General features: G+C 51.9%; 1 protein-coding gene across 3 annotated transcripts in view; it reads right to left on the reverse strand.

The window, feature by feature from the left end:
* The window catches only part of LPIN1 (lipin 1), an 81,086-nt gene that overhangs the window by 33,243 nt on the left and 27,754 nt on the right, over positions 1-20,089 (reverse strand). For 2 of the 3 annotated variants that reach the window (XM_042982478.1, XM_042982479.1), the window contains exons 2-12: positions 19,262-19,462; positions 18,420-18,515; positions 14,735-15,042; positions 12,780-12,905; positions 10,326-10,433; positions 6,953-7,082; positions 5,345-5,654; positions 4,136-4,229; positions 3,310-3,500; positions 1,520-1,613; positions 789-858 (exon numbers count right to left, since the gene is read on the reverse strand). In XM_042982478.1, the coding sequence (XP_042838412.1) occupies positions 789-858; positions 1,520-1,613; positions 3,310-3,500; positions 4,136-4,229; positions 5,345-5,654; positions 6,953-7,082; positions 10,326-10,433; positions 12,780-12,905; positions 14,735-15,042; positions 18,420-18,515; positions 19,262-19,462 (1,728 nt within the window). The remainder of the gene's footprint in view (positions 1-788; positions 859-1,519; positions 1,614-3,309; positions 3,501-4,135; positions 4,230-5,344; positions 5,655-6,952; positions 7,083-10,325; positions 10,434-12,779; positions 12,906-14,734; positions 15,043-18,419; positions 18,516-19,261; positions 19,463-20,089) is intronic. The other variant, XM_042982480.1, reaches the window with a different exon arrangement.

Consider the following 20,089-nt stretch of genomic DNA (forward strand, 5'->3'; position numbering starts at 1 on the left):
TGCGTGTGCAGGAAGGGGTGGGCACGGACTCAACAAAGTCAGAGGAGACTTTTCGAGAACCTCAGATATCAGAACTAGCTGATCTGCTACAACACCAAATGGCACAAAGCACTTGCTAAGCGGACGAGGGAGACAAGGGGAGGCACGGTCTTGGCAGCACGAAGAATGTATAATCCAGCAGGAAGACGCAACGCTGGAAAACTGAACAATTCCAAGCCCAGTGTGCAGCGGGTCCCGAGGGGAGCGTGAGAGCATGCTGGGCCACGGCAGGCCACCAGCCCTTCTAACCCTGCCTCCTCCTTGCGGCCATCACGCTGCCTCGGGTGGCTTAGGAACTGCCAGACCCTGCCCGCTCCCCGCTTGGGCCGCTCGGCCCCGGGGCCTGCTTCCTGGCTGAGCAGCACCGACACCCCCAGCGTCTGATGCGCCGTCTCCCTGCACCCAAACTGCCACCTGCTCCAGCCCTTCTCTCTCGTCCCCTCGTCATCCCTGGGCTCTGACATCCGGGCATCCACCTGCCCACCCTCCGCTGTGTCCCTAGCGCGGCAGGTGTCGGGAGAGGAACCCTGGGGACAGGATTTGATCTGGAACCGGCAGGACTGGGAGGTCTCGCCCTGATAAAGGAGGGGAAGGCCATTCAGCGTGCGAGAGAGGCGGACTCCACGAGCTCCAAAAGGACGTCATGTGATGAACTTTGTGGTGCTACGAGAACGGTTACGTTCCAACCACCCAGAGGAGTCTCCCCGTCACTTGCAGGGCCGCCTCTTCTTCCTCGTGTTAAAGCTCACCTTTGGCAAAGGCTTCTGGAAGGCCTGCATCGCCAGGAGCAGAGGGGCCGCCGTTGTCCAGTTATAATACCTGACGGGAGAAAATGAAACAGATGTCAAAGACCAAGGCTCACGCTGCAAGGTCTTACGAGCGTCATGAGAAAACAGTCATGGAAAGTTCTGGAACTCCAGCTGGGTCCCCAACAGGCCAACACCCTAGCCCTCCCCCACACGCCCCTCCCCGGCAGGGCCCCTCGTCCTGCTGACCCCACAGCAGCCAGTCCCAGGGGCCAAGCACAGCCAGGCAGGCGCGGTGGCCACGGTGCCACCAACGTGCCTGTGGCATTTCTTGCCACGTTTCATAAAAAAGGCAACCAGGTACCCCAACTTAATACCTAAACACCCTTGACTTCCCCTCAGGGAGGAAAGCTTGCCAACTGGCTACAAAAACACCTGCACGTCCCGTGACCTCAGACACCCAAGCCGGGGGAGGTACGCGGTCTATTCTGTTCCCGCCTACGTACTACACAGGCCTGAGGCCCAGGGGCCAAGTGCTGAGACTGGACACGTTCCGTAATAAAACTAGGTAACACCACAGGACTGTGCCGCTAGTGAGGAGCTAATAATAAACTGGAACGAAGACCTCGTTTTACATCGCTGAGGTTTATACGCCGTCACCATCTCTGCATCTGAAAAAGTGCATTTCCATCAGCGTGGCGTGACAGTCAGAATGACCTCCCAGAGGAACCTACTTATTCCCGATCTTCACCACAAGATTGGGGTCATCAATGAGAGCTGGGTTGTCCACAAACTGCTGATACGACACGGCTTGTTCCAGAAATGCATCTGTGAAGGCAATCGTAGGGAATAAGGAGAAAATATAAGGAACGTTCGTTAAGGCAAGTAGGCTCGCTTTTCACTCACTCGCTCGCTCGCTTGCAAGTGTCTTCCAGCCGTACAGACAATTCTTCCACTGCGCTTGGAAAGGGGCTTCAGTTAGTTCTGGGGACGGGGCCTGTGCGGAAACGAAGGGAGGCTGGGAGCAGTCGGAGGGGTCGGGGAAGCGTACCCGCGGGCAGCGCGGCTGGGAGCAGGTGTGTGGAAAAGACGCTTTATATACGCATCCGAGGAAGCAGCTGAACGGTAAGCGGGCTCGGAAACCAGGCCACTCAGCTTATCAGTCACGCTTATTGGCGTGAGCTTGTGGTGAGCTCGTACTTCACCCCCCCAAACCTCGGTTCCCTCGTCTGTAACGTGGGGATCGGAACCACGCCTGCTTCCTCGGGGGCTATGAGGCGGGACAAGGTCGTGCACGGAAAGCACGGCGTCCTGAAGGGCTCACTCAGAGTCAGGGCCCCGGTGCTGATCCCTGTCACCTGTTGCAAGTGCCGGAGGCGGCGTGAGACCCGCCCGCCCAGGCCCACCGCGCTCCGAGAGGCGGGAAGGCCACCGGGTCAGGAGGCCCTGGACCTCAGCCCTGACTCCGGCTTCTAGAACGAGCTCTGACCCAAAGCCCTGGCTTCCACTCGAGGTCCCCCATTCAGCTGGGCCATGTCTTGAGCCTAGATGAGGGCTCTGACCACCTCTGTAACCCTAATTTGTTCCTACCCTTTCCCTCGGGGGGGTCCCGTATCCCCTGAACGAAACCAGGACCCAGGAGACCCAGGACACTGAGAGTCACCCCTGTCCAGCAGAAAAAAAAAAAAAAAACCCTGGTCATGATGCCAACTCGGAGTGCCCACGACCCGGATCTTTGGAATCCTGATTCATACCACCAGCTACTCTCCTCGGGGACTCCCGGCCATGGGAATCTGGCCTCATCTGTACGGACCCCCGTGAGATGACGGTGGGGGCGAGTGTACCAGAGAGGGGGTACCACCGACACCAGCCTCCTCCCACTCCTTCCCCGCCCACAGAGTGCTCCCCGCTTCGGGGCTTCAGAGTGGCCGGTGCCCGAGATTCGGAAACACAGTGTGGCTGGTTATTAGAGGGGGAGGGGGCCTGAGAAAGACTTCCTGTAATGGACCCGACCAGCTGGGTCACATTGAGCAACTTCTTTCAGTCCATCACCAGCTGCCGGATCCGCTGGTTCAGGTTCCAGAATAAAGGGCCCCAGCCTCGCGGAGAAACTCACGAAGCCCTGAAGGGACGTGAGGACGGAGACAGGAGTCTAGGATGGCTTCTCGGGGCAGGAAGGGAAGATGATGGCTTCTGAGCGCCAAGGGTTGAAGTGCACACCCTCACCTGCCGGAAAGCACCACCCCCGGGGAGGGGGGCGGGGTGGGGCGTGATGAAGAAGAACAGTGGAGGTAGGAGGAGTGGCGTGAACGACAGAGCCCTCCGGTCGGCCAACTGCAAGCCGGCAACATTTGGGCCTTGAGCGACAATGAGTCACTTGCCCTACCCCTGAGGCAGCCAAGCGGAAGGCGACCTTGGACGGAACTAGAGAAGCCCAAGCTTCCGGACGTTGCGGCCGGTGGCCACCAGGGGGCGCCCGTGGCTCAAAGACGGGCTCCGAGGCCAGGCTCTGGGGCCGCGCTACCTTTGGTTATCTCCCTGTTGTCGCTGAGGCCTCCGCAGAGGGAGATGGCGATGGACGGCAGGTCCCTCGGGCTGTCCGAGGTGCTCTCCACGCCGCTGTCGATGCCAGAGCTGCCCACGGACTGCGGGGACTGGTTGGCCGACCGGGCGCCGTTGTCGCTGGTGTGTCTGGCCAGCCCGGAAGGCTCTCCGCTGGAAGGACAGGGGGAGAGGCTGTGACATCGAGGCCATCAAACGACTCCCGCCACACGACAGCCCTCGAAAGAGCACGGGAGGTCACCTCAGGACCACGACAGAGAAAGCCAGGCTCAACGAATCACCTTCGGAGGGAAACAATTATTTTAGCCTCCTGGGGTCCCCTCCCAAACCCATGGGAAATGAACTGAGGAGAAGGCACGCTGTCCTAAGAGGCCACGGGACCGCCCAGGGGCCAGCCCTCCCTGCAAATCCCAGAACCGAACAGGGGCCCCGAGGGCCACGGGAGAACCTCTCCTGGGCAGGGAACCTCTCCGAGGGGGCGGCTACCCGCTCTTGGCCACCGGTTCAGGGTGTGGGCCACACTGCCCGCTGCGACACGACCGTGGGTGTCACCGCGGGAGCCAGCCGCGAGCTTGCGTTCCTGTTCCGAAGGTGGGAAGCCAGCCGCACGGAGACCCCCACGCGCGTCTCCAGGGGAAGCCCACTGTCGTTACCGGTTGCTTCTCACAGTAAAATCTGAGCCTCCCGCTGCCTTTTTCTCCCTCGCTCCTTAGTCAGCCATGAAGGAGGAAACCAGACTCACACAGAGTCACCTAGACAACGGTAAGAGGAGTGAAAATAAATCTTACTTTTTGGGAAAATACAGCGCAGCCACTTCCGGGTCCATATCGGTGAGGTCGTCCAAGTAGACGCCGTCGGCACCAAGGTGTCGGCTTCGTTTGTCTGCAAGAGCAAACGGGCCAAGTCAGAACAGCGACCTTCCAGAAGCGCGGACTTCTGAGGCGCACGAGATGGCACTTAAGGCGCAGTGTGCAACTGTGCTCACAAGCGGCCCCCTGGCCCAAGAGCACAAGGGTCAGAAGTCAGCGGCCCGACTCCAGACGCTGAGCGACCCCAGTGCGCACGTGACCCCATCACCGCCAGGCGTGCGACCCTGACCAAGTTCTGTCGCCCTGCGGCGTCTCTGTCCCCCCGCGTGCGAAGCGCCTGAAGGGTACTAGGTGCTCCGAGTGTTGAAGCGATTCCTGTCATCATCCTCCTTAGCATCACATGATGAAGGCACTCATGAAGCAGGCCCTTCTCTGGGCCAGGACTCCCGGGGACGGCAGCCAAAACGGTGCAGGGCCGGTCGCGGCGCACCAGGGCCGCAGACCCCCTGCCCACCTCTGCCAGGGCGTCACGTCACCAGCTCACACACGTCCGGAAAACCGCACAAGGCTGCGCGGTTACCAGATCAGGCGTGACGTCAGCGCCTCCGGGTAGGCAGCTGGGTGTGTCTTAAGAGAGCAATTATGGAGCACCGACTGTGTGCCAGCCGCCATTCTGAGCGCAGGGGACACAAAAGGAAACCAGACCAGAAGAGTCTTGGTCTCACGGAGCACGTATACGCGAGGAGGGGCGTTCCCAGCAAAAACGGGCCAACACCCAAATGCTCATCGGATGCAGGGATAACACGGCGCTCGCGGCAATGAAACCAGGGCAACGTGCTAGACCGAAACCCAGGGCAGGGGGAGAGGGGACCAGGATGAGCTCCCTAATCAACTTCCTACGTAGCCCCAAGTGTGTGAAAAAGACTGCATCCCTGTGGATCCCAGCACCCCGATCTACAAAGTGAGGGGGCTCACTGCACCGCCCCCAACGGATCCTTTCGTCTGATTGTCTATAACTCAATTCTGATACTTTAACACCTTCAGCAAAAGGGCACAAACTGAACGCGACGGCTGTCCCGGTCCAGCACCCACCTTGACGTATTCGGAACAACCGAGAGAAGGAACCCAAGCGTGCAGACAGAACACCAAGTTCACGCACAAGGAGCCAGCACACGCGGGCCTTCCCACCTTTTTTCCTGGAAGGAGAATCTGTCTTGCTCGCCATCGGGGCCACGGTGGCAGACAGGGGCTTGGGGTCTTCAATCGCGGCTAAAGGCGGGGCCGCGGCTCCTAAGGCCTCGACATCTTCTTCGTTCACACACTGCATGTCCGTTGGAGGCTTGCTCGACTCTAAACCGGGCGGCACGGGAGGCCTGGCCAGCGTCGGCGACTGGTCACTGAACGCATCTGAAGATTCACTCTGAACAGTCTGAAAGTGTGTCTTATCACAGACTTTCCTACCGTTCAATGGACTGCAGTCTTTCACCTTGTGTGGAGACTAGATCAGAAGGGCAGAGAGAGACAGACAGACGGACACAATGGTCAGAGCGTGGGCAAACAGGAAAACAGAGTCAGCTGGGGAAAAACGATCAACCAATTAAAGATCTGCAGAACTGTCTGCCCGTTTGACGGACATTTAAGCCTCGGGAGCCACCCGGCGATTTCCATACCTGCCAAAAGATTCTAGAAAAACCAGACTATCCGTAGCAAATGAACTTTCATATATAACATCAGCTGCCAAAGAGAAGTAAGTGGGATTAGTACAGGAACAGGAAGTATATTCATACGGCGGGTATTTCGCAGCAATGACAAGAGATGAATTACAACTACACACAACAACATGATGAGGGCTGTCAAACCAACCTCTGCTGTTAGAGCAGGGGGCTGTTGATCCTTCTGGGGGGTCAATCTGAATAGTAACTACAAAGGGTGGGGCTTCCAAGTTGCTGGTTAAGCCCCGCTTCTCCGTCTGGGTGCAAGTCCCGTGGATACATTCGTAGTGTGAAAGTTTATTTTCTGCGCACTTATGATCTGGGCGTTTCTCTGGATGCAGGTTATATTTTAATGACGTTTTACCCCCAAAATGTGAGTGAATAAGTAAAGATTTGGCGGTCGGTTCGCCTGAGTGGGAAACTAACATTTGATTCTACTTCTCCAAGGAGTTTCTAGTTCTGGAAAAGATTTATCCAAACAAAAACCAAAATGCAATTTATGGGTTAGAGAGAGAAGGGAGGGTATTCGTTTCTGGACCCGATCTCACAAGCTTCTAGCACAAATGAAAACAACACTACAGCACGTCTGTGGTTGGAAGCGTTTTGCCAGAAGAAGTGATGGGTTAGCATTTTCACGCCGTTTCTCCAGCAACAAATGACACGAGTTTGTAAAGATGCTTGGCTAGGTCAGCACTATAGCCTGTGGGCAGTGAAATCAGCATTTTTCTGTGAGAGCTAAATATAAACCCAGAAAAGGAAAGAATCCACAACTTTGCCCCAATAGACCTTTCCTGCAAAGGGTTGTTGGTCTGGATTCTTCACAGGAGTGCTTTCAATGTTCACTCATTCATTCGTTCTTTCATTCGTTCATATGACAAATATTTACTGGGGTTACAAGACGCTCTAGCACGTTCTAAAGGCTTTACGATCTTTTTTAAAAATTTGTAAGAATATTCTCAAGATTCTTTTAGTAGACTAGAATATGAAACAAAATTTTTCGAAAGAAAGGATTATGATGCCCATTTCACGTTCTTAGAAACCACCTTCGGTGTATGGCAGAACAGAGGCAGGGGGAGAAACTTACCTTTGCAGCCTGGGGCAATTCTCCCCAGAGCCAGAGCATTTCTAGGTTATTCTTCTGCACCGTCCTATCCACGGCCTTACTGACCAATTCCGAATCACTTTTAGGTGTTGAAGGTCGGGAGCCTGAAGGACTTAAGGAAACACAAATCCACGATTAGACTGGGAAGAGACACTTTTCTTAGATGTTTTCGGTCCACAATTCTACAGTTCCAACAGCCCAGAGAATGCACACAAGCTTCATGACATTCCCACCTGTGGCCACCAGGGGGCCACAGAACGCGCGGCAGGTGGAAGGCGCCTCCCAACGTGGGCCACCTGCCCGCCCTGCTGGCGAATTCCAAGAGGAGAAGGGGCATTTAGAAAGGAGAACTGAGGAAAAGGCAGATGACAATAGAAAGGGGGAAAAAAGAGTTGGTTCTCACCTCGCAACCACCCGTCTTTCCCCACCTCGCCCTGAGCTCACCTCCCCTGCGTTCGTTCTCTACGTCCAAACCAAGTCTGGTAGCTCTCGGCTGCGGAGGGGTCCCGCCTCTCTCAGACACGCCCCCATCGGATTCTACATTTAACACATTTACGAATCCGCGCTGGCTTCGAAAACAGGGACCTGTTTCGCGTGCCAACTTTGCCACAAATGCCGGATGCCAAAAATACACTCGCGTAGCGTGGCAGGAGCCTCTACGTGGAGATTTTTACAAAATACGGGATCTTCCAGGAATCCGTCAAAGACCCACCCGTTGGCTAAGGCTCGTTCTGTAACAACACAGCCTGAGGCTGAATTCTCAGGCCAGCTTTTAAGTGGCTAGAACTTGTGTTCTCATCCCTCTATTTTCTGTATCTCTACTCTTTGGACAGGAACGAAGCCTTCCCTCTGTCCAGCCAAGAGTGACCGGCCAAGAGTAATCACCTTAATCTATAAACTTCTCACAGCATCCTGAACAACATCCGGAGGAGAAAAACATAACTCACTTAATCATTCCCTGCCTTTATTCTCCCACATCATTTCCCCCAGCGTTAAACGATGATACTGCACGAAGCAGGGGATGACCCTCTTCCCCAGACCTTCTAGTCTTGTGAGCCACCACTCACAGCCATGCTTGGCCTCGCGGACCTGAGCTCGAGTTCAACTCCAACCGAATACACCTTCCCGTCAGGACGAGGAGCGGTCGTGGACGAAACCCAACTTGTATCAAACCAACAGGGACCCTTCATGGCCAAATCGGTCCCCAGCTCTGTCATCAAGCCATCTGGACCAGACTAACCACTCTCTCTCCCTCCTCCATTTCACACTGAGGAGCTCATAGGCTGGTTCGTCGCCCATGGCACCCACTACCCAGCAAACCATCAGCCCTCACGCTCTATTTCAGCGGCATGTGTACTGGACGAGTGTATACAACGGGACACGTCTCCCAACACACCAACACACCCTCTTCTGCCCTCTGGGAAGTGGTCCCACAAGAGGAAGCCGGAGCGCTCCCTACATCTGAGGGGTAACGTGCTCATCGCCCTCCTACCTCTCTTGCTTCCCTCTGGTCCTACAATTACGTTTTTCTCCGAAGGGCCAATGGTCTTCGGGCACCGGTGTGTCCACAATTACGTATTCAGCGTACGTGAGATCTGCGGAGGGGATGTCGTGGCCGCCAGCGTACCTACACAATCGTCATCACAGAAACAGCGCGCTGCGATCGGCTCCCTGTCCTCAACACCACTGCACCCAAATCTCACATCGTCTGCGTAACAAGCTCCTGCTGTTCGATTCTGTCACACAAAATATGATCTCTATTTTGTTACAAAGTCCGTGGAACACGGAACTGTCTTACCCGCTGCGCTCAACGAAGTGAAGCCCTTGCCACTGAACTTGCCCTAGAGGAGGAGGGGGCCAGCAAATTTTGTCTGGGAAAGGCCAGAGAGCAAACGGCTCAAGCTTTGTGGGTTACGCGGTCTCTGTCACAACTGCACAATCTTGCCACCGTGGCACCAAACCGGCCCCGGACGACGCGGGAACGAACTGGCCGCGTGCCCACAACACCCCGAGGACGGATGGAGGGCCGCGGGTGGCCCCACCAGCTGCAGTCTGCCAACCCCTGTGCTAGGAAGAAGGCAGATGCTGACCACCGTTCTCTCGCGGCACCAACTCCCGAATCCCTGATATTCTGATCCTCTGATGGACGCCACAAGCCATAGGTTTCCCGAGAAGTATCCAGGGCTGCAGATTCGCATTCACAGAGAACCAAACCGGGCGTGGAAGCCGTAAGCTAGGAGTCCCGTCTCTCCCGCTCAACACGCCACACAAATGGCGGCACGTAGGCACCACCGGCCTTTGTCCAAAGCATTGGGATCCAGGCTCCCAGAAGGTGAACCGGGGAGAAGACTCCCAACGCCGAGGGTGACTGATGAGAAGAACGGTGGCTCCAAAGTTTCCCACCACCACATACTGGGCTTTCAAGATCAAGGGTTGTTCAAAGCAGGAGGCTTACAAGGTCAGTGACTGATCTTCGTAAGTAATGCATTTATTTATTAGCCACGTTAATAGTTTTCAGGATTCTGGCAGCCCCAGTTAGGCAAGTCAGTTTTAACCGTTCACCGCTTAGCGTACTCTTTTTAAAATGGTCTCTCCTCCGCACGTGTAACCCCCAAATAAAGCACCTCCTGAGACCTGATTCTTTAATCACGAAGAAAAACAGTTTCCCACATAGAACTTAATCATAGCTTCGCCGTTCAAGGTTATAAAGTAAGCCATGTAGGTCCACCATGTAGCTTCGAGTATGGGCGACACGGAGGGAAGGAGGCCGAAATCGCAGACCACGGCATCCGAGGAATATACAAACCTATAAAATCCGAAACCTTAAGATCCCCCTGTGCTAGTCTCTGAAATTCCATTCTAGAAATGTTGTGGAAACATGACTCCATTATTCAGGAAGTCTAAAAAGCTATTTAAAGGAGTTATAATAACTTCCCCTATACTAAAGATCTTATAAACTTATTTGCTGAACAACCCTCGAGACAAAAGAAGGATCATATTCCCAACTTTTATTTCATTATTCTGTTTTGCACAGCACTCCACAAAAATTAGGAAGGACTCTCTGCTTAATCACTACTAACGCGCAGAGAATCAAATTTAGTAGCGAAGAAAACATCTAATAATCTACAAATGCTTAAAAACATCGAAGGAAAATAATCATCTCTGCGTATTTGCTTCATAAGTAATTCGGTTAGTCGGATAGATTTGTAAGCGTTAGATCAAACTTTTCACTTGCGTGACCTCTACGGGTTTTCTGCATAAGTAATTTGGTCAATGGTGAACAGACTTTTACGTAAGAGTTAGAGCACAATTTTTATTAGGGAAGACATCCGAGTGGGGAAAAAAGCCCCTCTACCTTTCCGAAGCATAGAAGTGGGAAGGCTGTGAAGGACAAGAGCTAGAAAGGCCTCCCTCGGCCACAACTGCCAGGCGGGGGGCAGTCCCTTGGCAATCTATCAGGCTGCTGGATACCACGTGATAGACATTAAAAGAAAGAAAAATCATAGGTCAATTAAATTACATTTCATATAAATTCTTTGACTAACTCTCCACAATAACATTTGTAAGAAAACGAACATGCTTAGGCATCCGACTACCGCAGAGGACTAGGGGACTGGCTGTTGAAATCACTAGGAAATCAACACGAATTTTTTGCACCACAAGAACAGGAAACTGCCAAAAGACTCATTTCACTTTCTCTTTCATCCTTCTGCCCATAAAAGATTGTTTTTCTCTGGTCAGAATTTAGTGCTTGATCGAGCTGCATACACCAAAGACTTGATCATCTCTGCTGCCAGCTGTCTCTTTAAAGAAAAGAAAATGCATAATTCCAAGTATGGAAATGTATCTATTTATCCTAATTTGTAATTGCATTTGACAGCAGTCAGACCCACATGATCTGACATGGTCGCTGTTCTGGATTCAGACAGGAAAACATGAGAGACAGAGAAACATACCCAGGGTTGAGTTTAAAACATTTGTTTTGGGACGCCTGGATGGCTCAGTCGGTTGAGCGACCGACTTCGGCTCAGGTCACGATTTCATGGTTCGTGAGTTCAAGCCCCCGCATTATGCTCGCTGCTATGAACACAGAGCCTGGAGCCTGCTTTGGATCCTCTGTCTCCCTCCCTCTCAATCCCTCCCCCGCTCACTCACTCTCTCAAAAATAAACAAAAAATAAAATAAAACACTTCTTTTAAATTCTTAAAATGAATGTAGAGCGTTTCAACAGATTTTTCAACCCCTTAGTGGTTTCTAAAGTTTAGAAACCTTAGTGGTTTCCACATAGTTTTCTTTCTAAAGTACCATGCTTTTCCCTTAGGGTTCATCTCCACAGATCTAGGGGGACAATGGAGGAGGTTCCAGAAAGGTCTAACATCTGCACTGTCCATCACGACAGCCACAAGCCACGCGTGGCTACCTAGCGCTTGAAATAGGACCCGTCCCAACTGAGATGGTCCACACATGTGAAATTCACAATGATCTTACACATTGCGAAATACCTCGTCAATAACTTTCTGAAAACTAGTTATTTGATGATGTTTTGGATATGCTGGGTCAAAGGAAATACACAAAAAGTAACTTCATCAGTTTCTTTTAACCTTTTAAGGATGGCTCCTAGATTATTATAAATGACATTCGGAGCTGGCCTTATGCTTCTACTGCACGGGGCTGGTCTGCAGACAGACCCCCACAGGGACGCCTCACAGGCCCCCCAGCCCCACCCTGGTGACTAACACTCACTGTCACGATCCTGGCTGGAAACCAGGTATGGGACACATCTATTTTTCTGTGACTTCGACCCCAGTGCATGCTGCTGACCGTGCTGTGGCATCAGCAAGGTCACTCTAGTCAAACTTGAACCAGGAGTGTGTTTGGCAGACTCTGGAAGGCAGGGAGGCAGGAAGCCTTTGTGACAGGGGCTCCTACACTTTCACTAGAAACGAGAAGTACCTCCAACACATTAGGAACAAGAACGATCCAAGGAAGCCATCAGTTCGCACATTTGAGACTTTTTTCCCCCAGTGGCCCTCCCTCCACCGTGAAATTTCAGCCCCATGGCCAGACTGTGCAACTGCTTATGTGCTGTGGCCCTTCAGAGGCCACGAGCCGTTATAACATCTAAGAAGTCTTTGCTGCCCAGGAGCCAATTTTTTGGTCTCAGTGGGGGTGAGACCATCCCTGCTGAGGACACACGGTTTCCATCTGTCCCCTCCCCAGTTCTTCTGAAAAGTGCTCAGATGGGCTCACGTGCTCTCCGAGTTGGCACTGACAGAAGTCTCTGGAGTCTTCGGGAGGGCAACCTGCACAGGGAGCAGGTCTGGTCCTCCAAGTTTATACCGGATTCTAGGGTGACTTCAGACTTCTCCTCAGGGAAATAAATACCCTTGAATTCGGCAGAAGGCATTAAGCATGAGGACAGGGCATCATTCTAACAGCCCAGAACCACCTCGGGGGCTCCTGGAGCGACAGCTGTGCTCCTGAACCTTATCTGAGAGCTAAGTGTCAGGAAAGGCTGTCACCTGTTCTCTCCCACTGACACATAGCACTGAGTAACTTACGTGGTCTTTCCTTCAACGTCACCTATGGGGACCCCAGAGCCACGATGGCAGTTTGACTGGGATATCGGATAGAAGTTGATGGTCTGCCCATGGCCTTTTTCGGTCCTGATCCGTACCTCCTACTCTAAACTGCATTTTTTCACTGTTTACGTCTACTTCACTCTTTTATTAAACACACCTCCTATAACTGACTTCAAATCCTCTGGACGAGGGTGCGCGAATGCACACGCTTTCCCCCAGCAACCTACCTTGCGCTGGGGGACCACTCTCTATCAGAATTAGGGTACGATGCTGACTGAGGGTAAGTCACGATGGGGGAAGGGTTTTCCTTAGAAACCTCTTCTTGGAATGCAGATAGATCATTAGGGAGAGTTCTGGAGGAAAAAAAGAAAAGACGAAAGTCAAGGAACTATAAGTGATAGATTCACACTAAAGGCAAGTTTCCATTTCATACCAATTATCTCTAAATTGTTTATGGAGTAACATGACCTCCTTCTACCACCCGGGTATACTGCGGGCAGTAGAGAGGGAAAAAGTGAGACAGAGACACATATAAATGTGTTTCGTGCGTTGGCCGAATTGCAAATGTAAAGTGACTGTATTCAAGCACCTGGACTGACGGACGTGTGTGATGGTTACACAGCCTGCTGTATACACTGTGACACCAAAACGAGACCCAGGAGGCTGTCAAGGTCTCGCTGTGCACGGGTGGGGCTGCCGAATAACTGAATGACCACACACAGATGATGCTTCATCCAGCAGAACAAATACGTGATAGAGACCAAAGGAATCTTGTAACTGCAAAATGATTGCAGATCTGTCTCGTTTCAGGTAGAATGCCTTCATTAAAAAAATAGGATGCACTATTTCCCTCACGCGGAGGCCATCTGTCCGTATGTTTGCTGTTCCCTGAGGTATCTATCACCAACCAAGTTCTGGAATGAAAAGCCACACAGGCATGGCAACTATAATAAGCCCAGCCATCAGTTTCTGAGCCTGCAGCAGATTAGAGGCTATAGTTAGGAAAAGGGACATTGCCAATTTGCCTGTATTTTTAGCCAAGAAAAAAAATAACGTCCTATTTTGAATAATGAAGCAGAGGGATACGCCTGATGTCCCTTATCCCTTGTTGATGCTAACAAGACACAAAAACAGTCATCAAAAATGATACCGAATGACATAAAAGTCTGAACCATCAAGCTCCCTTACAAAGGAGTTTTTCTCTTTGAAAACTGGCGGTCGTCACCAACATAGTAACACACAGAAGCACAATGTCACTGCACTGTCAAAAGCAAAGCCAAACAAGATGACCGTTAAACCTTGGGCCTAATCAAAATTGAAAACGGGGAAGTTTGTCTGGAGGGAAAACTGGCCATGTTCTACACGTACTTGTAACCTGAAGTCTATCACAGATCAGGCCCTAGCTAGAAGCCAGTCCGACTGCCGGGAACACAACCGGCATCCAGATAAGAGCAGGCAGGTTCTGGGGTATCTGGGTGGCTCAGTTGGTTAAGTGTCCGACTCTTGATTTCGGCTCAGGTCATGATCTCACGTCGACAGCACAGAGCCTGCTTGGGATTCTCTCTCCCTTTCTCTCAGCCTCTCTCTCTCTCTCTCTCTCTCTCGCTAAAAAAATTTAAAAACTAAAAAAAATAAAGAGTACACAGGTCAGGTTCTGAAACTATGGTTTGGTGCAGGAAGTATCAGTTTGCTCAGTTCTCTGTTCCTTGGCTCTGTCCTAGAGGTCGAAGTTACCAGACAAGGGAGGAGGTCTGATATTACCAGCTGCCTCAAATCTCTATGCTACTTTAAGGCTGGGTCCACAGAATTCTAAAACTCCATCTAAAATGGGGCTCCTGGGTGGCTCAGCCGGTTAAACGGCCGACTTCAGCTCAGGTCACAATCTCACGGTTCACGAGTTCAAGCCCCGCGTCGGGCTCTGTGCTGACAGCTCAGGGCCTGGAGCCTGCCTCGGATTCTGTGTCTCCTCCTCGCTCTCTGCCCCTGCCCTGCTCACGTTCTGTCTCTCTCTCTCTCAAAAACGAATTAAAAAACATTGAAACAAAAATGTGTTTTAAACTCCATCTAAAATACATTACCATAAGAATAAGGAATTCTGGAGAAAAAAAGAGTTTGTAAGAATCATCTTAAAAAGTCAATGCGCCCAACTCGAACACAGGTCCTGCCTCTTGAGAGCACTTACCTACTACCGTCTGGCGGGTCGGCCTCCTCGTCGGAGCTCATCTCTATGGGAAACATGTCTTCGTCCTCAGATGTGTTCATGTTGTCGTCTCTTTTCAGGGTGTCCAGCTGGGACTTTCTCCTCCTTTTTCTTCTCTTCTTCACTAAAGAGCTGCTCGAAGGGGTCTCACTGGGAGGTGAGGCCTGGGCTGACGTGCTGGGGTCCAGGGTTCGGAGCCGATCTACCGAGCTCCTTTTCAGCTGGCACTCCATGTGGGCGGCTCCGTCCGACAGGATAGGGGAGGTGGCCAGGTACATGGGGATCACTTCCTACGGGACAAAATCGTTTTCAGAGTCTCATGAATTTGGGCATAAGGAGCAGGATGCTGCCAAAGGCCGGCCAGGGTCCCTGTAGGAGCCTGAGCGCCCCTGGCGAGGGCCGCGCGGGGCAGGCCGGCTGGACCCCACGTCTGGGGGGTGCGGCGGCCAGACCTGATAGCCGACCACAAAGTCAACGAGGCATTAAATGCCATTTGTACTGAATCCTGCGTTTTCCTAATTGTAACAAAGCAAGGTACTTAGTGACTTCAGGCCACCAAAAGCCGGCTGTGTTTGAAATATCTAAAGCAAAGAGGAGAAAAGGGGCTTTGAGGCATTTATATTACCCTGAGATCTGGACTCAATTTTGTATTTCAGTGTGGGTAAGTGTGTGCGTGCATGCTTGTGTGCAAAAGGGAGAAAGAATGTGTATGTATTTTTTCATACGCACTGAATTAAGATGACAGTAATTAAAAAAAAAAAAAGGAAAAAAACACCTGACAGCCGCCATCCCCAAACCTGCCGACAAAGAGAGCACATCCTGGCACATAGCTGATGATTCGATACTGACTCTCTTCTTAAAAGCAAAAGGGAAAAACACACAGCCTGTCAATTTAACAGTCGTTTAACAATGATTTGGCAGTTTTTAAAAAACTGTAAAGATCACTGTATTAACGAATGACTTATTTATTATGCGACACTCGGTAACAAGAAGTAAAGAACATACACAGGGGCGCCTGGGTTGCTCAGTCGGTTAAGCATCAGACTTCAGCTCAGGTCATGATCTCACAGCTGGTGAGTTCGAGCCCCACCTCCAGCTCTGAGCTGACAGCCTGGAGCCCGCTTCAGATTCTGTCTCTCTCTCTCTCTCTCAAAGAGGTTTAGAGAACATCCGATGTGCTGCACCTATACAATGAACATCTCAGGGCCGAAGCCTCAGGCTGGGAGGGGAGAGGTCATCTCAGTCAGCCGCGCAGTGGGCCAAAGTGGAAATGTGGACGGCCTTGAGATGGGGTTAAGAGCAAAGAAGGGTCCACAGGCTGGATAGGGGAGAGGAAGATTGCCGCAGGTTGAGGGGGGAGACCGCATCCTGGGGCAATCCGGAGATGAGGGACGCAGGCTTCCCGGACTTCCGGCGGCCTTCTAGGGGTCGCCAGAGGCAGGCATAAGGGGCAGAACGCACTCTGGCCTCTGAAGCCCCGTCCCACCCACAGGCACCCTCAAGGCCAGCACAGCAGGCCCCCGGGTCTGCACCTTCCATGACAGCCTCGCCCCAAACGCGTCTTCAACTCTCACAGTGTAAAATATGTCCAGAGCTAAGGGACAACAGAAATGTAAAATGCAAGTATCCATCTGAGATGGAAAGAATCGGTAATTCCGAATTAATGCTTCTCAGAGCCTTCCCTTTGAATAGGAAGGTAAAGATTGGCAGGGACTCCCCCCTCCTGCCCCTCCTCCCAACCCCCCCCCTCCCCCGCCGCCTGGGGTTATTAAGGGATGAAGGGTATGGGATGAGGACGCTGGTCCTCCTTTCATGTCACACCTTTGGGTGGGGACAGAGCCTGGGACGGTTTTACTCTGAAACTGAAATTACGGGCATTCGCGTTAAAGCCTGGAGCTGTTGAGATCTGCTCCTTTCCCATAAAGCTGCTATCTTCCTGTAAAGGAACTCGTCTAGGTGGATTGCACTGAGGAATCACGACAGGATCCCTCAAGGTGGCTTTCTCGATGAAGGAAAGCGTTGAAAAGTGGTCTGTCTTAGAAGAAAGCGTAGCGGTAAATCGTCATGACCTTGGATTTGGCAAAGGATGCTTAGCTAGGACGCCGAAAGCAGGAGTAACAAAAGGAAACGGAAAGAGATAAACTGGATTTCATCAACATTTAAGTTTTGTGCTCCAAAGGACACCATCAAGGAAGCGAATAGGCACATATAAGGAACTCTCAACAACTCAATAATAAAAAGACCAAAACCCAATTTAAAAAAGATCTGAGTAGACATTTCTCTAAAGAAGATATACAGGGGCACCTGGGTGGCTCGGTCGGTTAAGCGTCCGACTCTTGGTTTCGGCTCAGGTCATGATCTCACGGTCTGTGGGTACGAGCCCTGCATCGGGCTCTGCGTGGACAGTGCGGAGCCTGCTTGAGATTCTCTCTCTTCCTCTCTCTCTGCCCCTCCCCGACTTGCGCTGTCTCCGTCTCTCTCCAAATAAATAAGTAAACTTAGAAAATCGACATTAAAGGAAATATACAGACGGCCAATAAGCACGTGAAAAGATGCTCAACATCATTAGTCATCAGGGAGATGCAAACCACATCGAGGCACCCCTCCACACCCCCCAGGGCGGCTGGAATCGGTCAGCCGGCAAGTGTTGCTGAGGATGTGGACAAATCAAGACTCTCCTGCACTTCTGGTGGGAATGTAAAACGGCGCAGAGCTTTGGACAACGGTCTGGGAGTTCCTCAAACACTAACCACGGAGTTGCTACGTGACGCAGCAATTTTACTCCTGGGTACACACCCGAGAGAAATGATAACGTATGTCCACACGAAGGTGCAACATTACTCATCACAGCCAAAAGGTAGAAACATCCCACGTGTCCCTGAGCGCACGAAGGGATACACAAAATGGGGGACATGGATACAACGGGCTGTTATCTTGCCAATACGGGCTACAGAATGGATGAACTCGGAACACATGCCAAGTGGACGAAGACAGGCACAAAAGACAACATGTTGTAAGACTGAATTCGTGTGAAGTCCAGAAGAGGAAAACCTATACCAGCAGAAGGCAGGGTGGTTGCTTAGAGCTCAGGCAGGAATGGGGGCTTGAGAATAGGCAGGTAGTGGCTAACGGGTACAGGGTTTCTTTGTGGGGTGATGAAAATGTCCTGAAATTGACTGGTGACAGTTGCACGTACCTTACAAGAGACAATACTGAAAAGCCACGGACTCGTATCCTAGAAATGGATAGATCATCTGGTACCCAAACTGTATCTTAACAGAGCTGTTAAAGTCTTTAATAAAAAATGCAAGGGATTCGGTCACTCACTAAACAGAAATTAGAACAGTCAGCCCTCTGGGATTTGACACACCAGTGTCAAAGCTGTATGCTTTGGACAACAGCTTGCATGTGCTTTGGTTCCCGTCTCCTTGGACACGGTGGGCACGCGGAAGCAGGACCAGTGAGCCTTGTGTGGACATAGCACACACCCACCCGTCTGGCGCAAAAACCCCTGGTACAGGGAAACAGCCGCCCTTCTCTGCCGTGATGGTCTACACCGCCCAGCACGAGCATTACTTCGCCACACAAACTTCCGCTGCGTCCTCTAGATAAGCACTGCTCGAAATTCAAAACTAGGAAGTAACACTGACCGCCCAGCCTTCCTTACCTGATCACTCTCAGTCTCTTGAACAAAAAACGCTTCTCCATTGTCTCCCAACTTCATGTGCAAATCCACGGATTCCCCGTTGATTTCTATGTCAACCTGAAGGAAAAACACACCCCACCGCCACAGGAAACCTCATGGGGGATGCCGTGTCTCTACATACACATATTTGAATCACATACATCCCCGAAGGATCTCACAATTCCAAACCTCAATCAATCCATCCAGACGTGCTCTCCGCCATCGGAAGTGGAGTCTATTTGACCCCCCACCCCCCCACCCTGAGCCCGGGAAGGCTTGCGATTGTGCCCAGTAAGCAGAGCACAACAGAAGTGGCTCTGTGAAACTCCCGAGGCCGGGTCAGAAGAAGGCAGGGTCCACCTGGCTCCTTTCCTCTGGAGATGCTCACCCTATATCCAGCCGCCGTGTCGTGCGGCCACCCAGGCCACATGGAGAGGCCACATGTGGGCATTCTGGCCAACGCTCTCAGCTGAGAGCCCAGCCGAGGGGCCACCAGCCATGTGAGTGACCGCATCTTTGGAGTGGGTCCTCCAACTGAGGCTCCAGAAGGCAGAGGGCAGAGAAACCCCAGCCTGGCCACGCTCGGTCTGAATTCCTGACTCACAGAACCCACGAGCTTAATAAGTAGCTGGTTTTTGCCACTACGTTTTGGAGCAATTTAACACCACAGTTGGAGATAATATACTTGTCAATTCAGTGACCAGCCCCTTGCAGTGTGAAGCCACGATCCCAGAGGTCCAAAGCTCTGTGTACAGACAGAAATACGATGATTTTTCTCTGAAGAAAGAAACTGTACCCCAGGTCACCGGGTCCTACGCTCTTACCACTTTCTCTCGGGAGCGCAGGACCCCCATCTTCCCAAAGCGCACGTGGAAAGGGGAACACTGAAGGCTCCCGTTGGGTTGGCGGACGACGATGATATCAATACATCCAGACAGGGTGGCAGGATTCAAGCCCTTGTAGAGTTCCTTCACGGTGACGAACACCTGGCCCGCCAACTGCCCAACGTAATTCATGGTTTGAGTCTGGAAAACAGAGACACAAACACACACACAGACGCACAAACAATTAATTCAGAGAAGGCTATCTCTCTAGAGTCAGTCCAAACGGGCTCATGGTCACGTCAAACACATGTGTTTGCACGTGGGACTTTCACAGCTTGTTCACATCATCTCGGTCCACCGGAATGAGCCCGCTATCCGTCTACCCCCGACCCGGTCAGCAAGCCCACAAACCTCCACGGCAGCGGCCCCAGGAACCCCAACTGGTAGCACTGGGCTCTTCCCCTCTGGGCCTACGGTTCTTGCTTACGGCACCCTTACGGCCCCTGCCAGCCTCACTCTGTCGTCACACGTAGGTTTCACACACGAAATCTTAAGACTCTCGAGAAGAGACTGTATTTGCTACCTCTTCGTATCTATCCGCCCCCCCCCCCATGCCAAAGAGAACAGATATTCAACAATATGAGTTGAAAAAAGTGGCTGTTTTCACTCGAGAAGGAAAAACAATGACTTTTATTTAGAACAACCTCCATCCCGGTCTTGGCCCGTCTGACTCTGGCCCATGACTCCAGGAGACATTCATCCGAACCACTTTGGTTTGTCTGCCCAGCTGATCAACTGAAGTCCGGTCAGCAAACACCCGGGCGTCTC

Source organism: Panthera tigris, chromosome A3, assembly GCF_018350195.1.
Source record: "Panthera tigris isolate Pti1 chromosome A3, P.tigris_Pti1_mat1.1, whole genome shotgun sequence".
Lineage (NCBI taxonomy): Eukaryota > Metazoa > Chordata > Mammalia > Carnivora > Felidae > Panthera > Panthera tigris.